The 1,769-nt window shown below is 74.0% G+C and overlaps 1 protein-coding gene across 1 annotated transcript; it reads right to left on the bottom strand.

The window, feature by feature from the left end:
• Nucleotides 1-4: 4 nt before the first annotated feature.
• LOC107199588 (basic proline-rich protein-like) lies at nucleotides 5-1,151 on the bottom strand (the record flags this gene model as incomplete). The annotated part of the gene is made up of 1 exon (XM_015616907.2): nucleotides 5-1,151. A coding segment is annotated over exon 1 (915 nt), but the record flags the coding sequence as incomplete, so codon positions are not given.
• Nucleotides 1,152-1,769: the final 618 nt, after the last annotated feature.

A 1,769-nucleotide genomic window follows, 5' to 3' on the forward strand; every position in this document is an offset into this window, starting at 1 on the left:
GGAGAACCAGGAGACGATGGCTCGGTGCCGCTGCTCCGCCTCCCGGGGGGCTCGGGGGGCGTCCGGGAGGGGTCGTGACCGTGCCGAGGGGTCCCGGAGCTTCTCCGGGGGGTCCCGGAGTTTTCCCGGGAGGTCCCGGGGCTGTCCCGAGAGGTCCCGGAGCTTCCCCGGGGAGTCCCGGAGGTGTCCCGAGGGGTCCCGGGGCTGTCCCGAGGGGTCCCGTGCCCATCCCGAGGGGTCCCGTGCCCATCCCGAGGGGTCCCGGGGCTGTCCCAGGGGGTCCCGGAGGTGTCCCGAGGAGTCCCGGAGGTGTCCCAGGGGGTCCCGGAGCTTTCCCGAGGGGTCCCGGGGCTGTTCTGGGGGGTCCCAGAGCTTTCCCGAGGGGTCCCGGAGGTGTCCCGGGGGGTCCCGGAGCTTTCCCGAGGGGTCCCGGAGGTGTCCCGGGGGGTCCCGGAGGTGTCCCAGGGGGTCCCGGAGCTTTCCCGAGGGGTCCCGGGGCTGTTCTGGGGGGTCTTGGAGCTTCCCCAGGGAGTCCCGGAGCTTCCCCGGGGGGTCCCGGAGGTGTCCCGGGGGGTCCCGGGGCTGTCCCGGGGGGTCCCGTGCCCATCCCGAGGGGTCCCGGAGCTGTCCCGGGGGATCCCGGAGCTGTCCCGAGGGGTCCCCTGCCCCTCCCGGGGGGTCCCGGAGCTTTCCCGAGGGGTCCCGGAGCTTCCCCGGTGGATCCCGTTCCCGTCCCGAGGGGTCCCGGAGCTTTCCCGGGGGGTCCCGGAGCTGTCCCGGGGGGTCCCGGAGCTTTCCCGGGGGGTCCCGGAGCTGTCCCGGTGGCTCCCGTTCCCCCCCGGGTGACTCCGTGTCCATCCTGGGGGGTCCCTGTCCATTCTGGGGGGGTCGCGTCCATCCTGGGGGCTCCTGGATCCATCCTGGGGGGTCCCGGCTAAATCCCAGGGGGTTCCTCGGCCCATCCCGGGGGTCCCTCGGTCCATCCCGGGGGTCCCTCGGCCCATCCCGGGGGTCCCGAGTCCGTCCCGGGGGGTCGCGGCCCCCTCGGGACCTCCCGGCTTTCGGTTCCAGCAGCGCCTCCGGCCACACCCAGTCTGGAAAAGAGGGGAGGGGGCGAGCTCCAGCAGCGCCCCCCGGGTTCGGGGGTCTCTCCCTGTGTTTGGGGGTCTCTCCCCGGTTCGGGGGTCTCTCCCCGGTTTGGGGGTCTCTCCCCGTTTCGGGAGTCTCTCCCCGGGTTCTGGGCGGTCTCTCCCCGGGCTCGGGGGTCTCTCCCCGGGTTTGGGGGTCTCTCCCCGGGTTCTGGGCGGTCTCTCCCAGGTTTGGGGGTCTCTCCCCGGGTTCGGGGGTCTCTCCCCGGTTCGGGGGTCTCTCCCCAGGTTTGGGGGTCTCTCCCCGGGCTCAGGGCTCTCTCCCCGGGTTCGGGGGTCTCTCCCCGGTTCGGGGGTCTCTCCCCGGGTTCGGGGGCTCCCCCCAGTTCGGGGGTCTCTCCCTGGGCTCGGGGGTCTCTCCCCGGTTCGGGGGTCTCTCCCCGGGTTTGGGGGTCTCTCCCCGGGTTTGGGGGTCTCTCCCCGGGCTCGGGGGTCTCTCCCCGTTTCGGGAGTCTCTCCCCGGGTTCTGGGCGGTCTCTCCCCAGGCTCGGGGGTCTCTCCCCGGGTTTGGGGGTCTCTCCCCGGTTTCGGGGCTCTCTCCCCGGTTTTGGGGGTCTCTCCCCGTTTCGGGGGTCTCTCCCCGGGCTCGGGGGTCTCTCCCCGGGTTCAGGGGTCTCTCCC

This window comes from Parus major, unplaced genomic scaffold, assembly GCF_001522545.3.
Source record: "Parus major isolate Abel unplaced genomic scaffold, Parus_major1.1 Scaffold1206, whole genome shotgun sequence".
Classification (NCBI taxonomy): Eukaryota; Metazoa; Chordata; class Aves; order Passeriformes; family Paridae; genus Parus; species Parus major.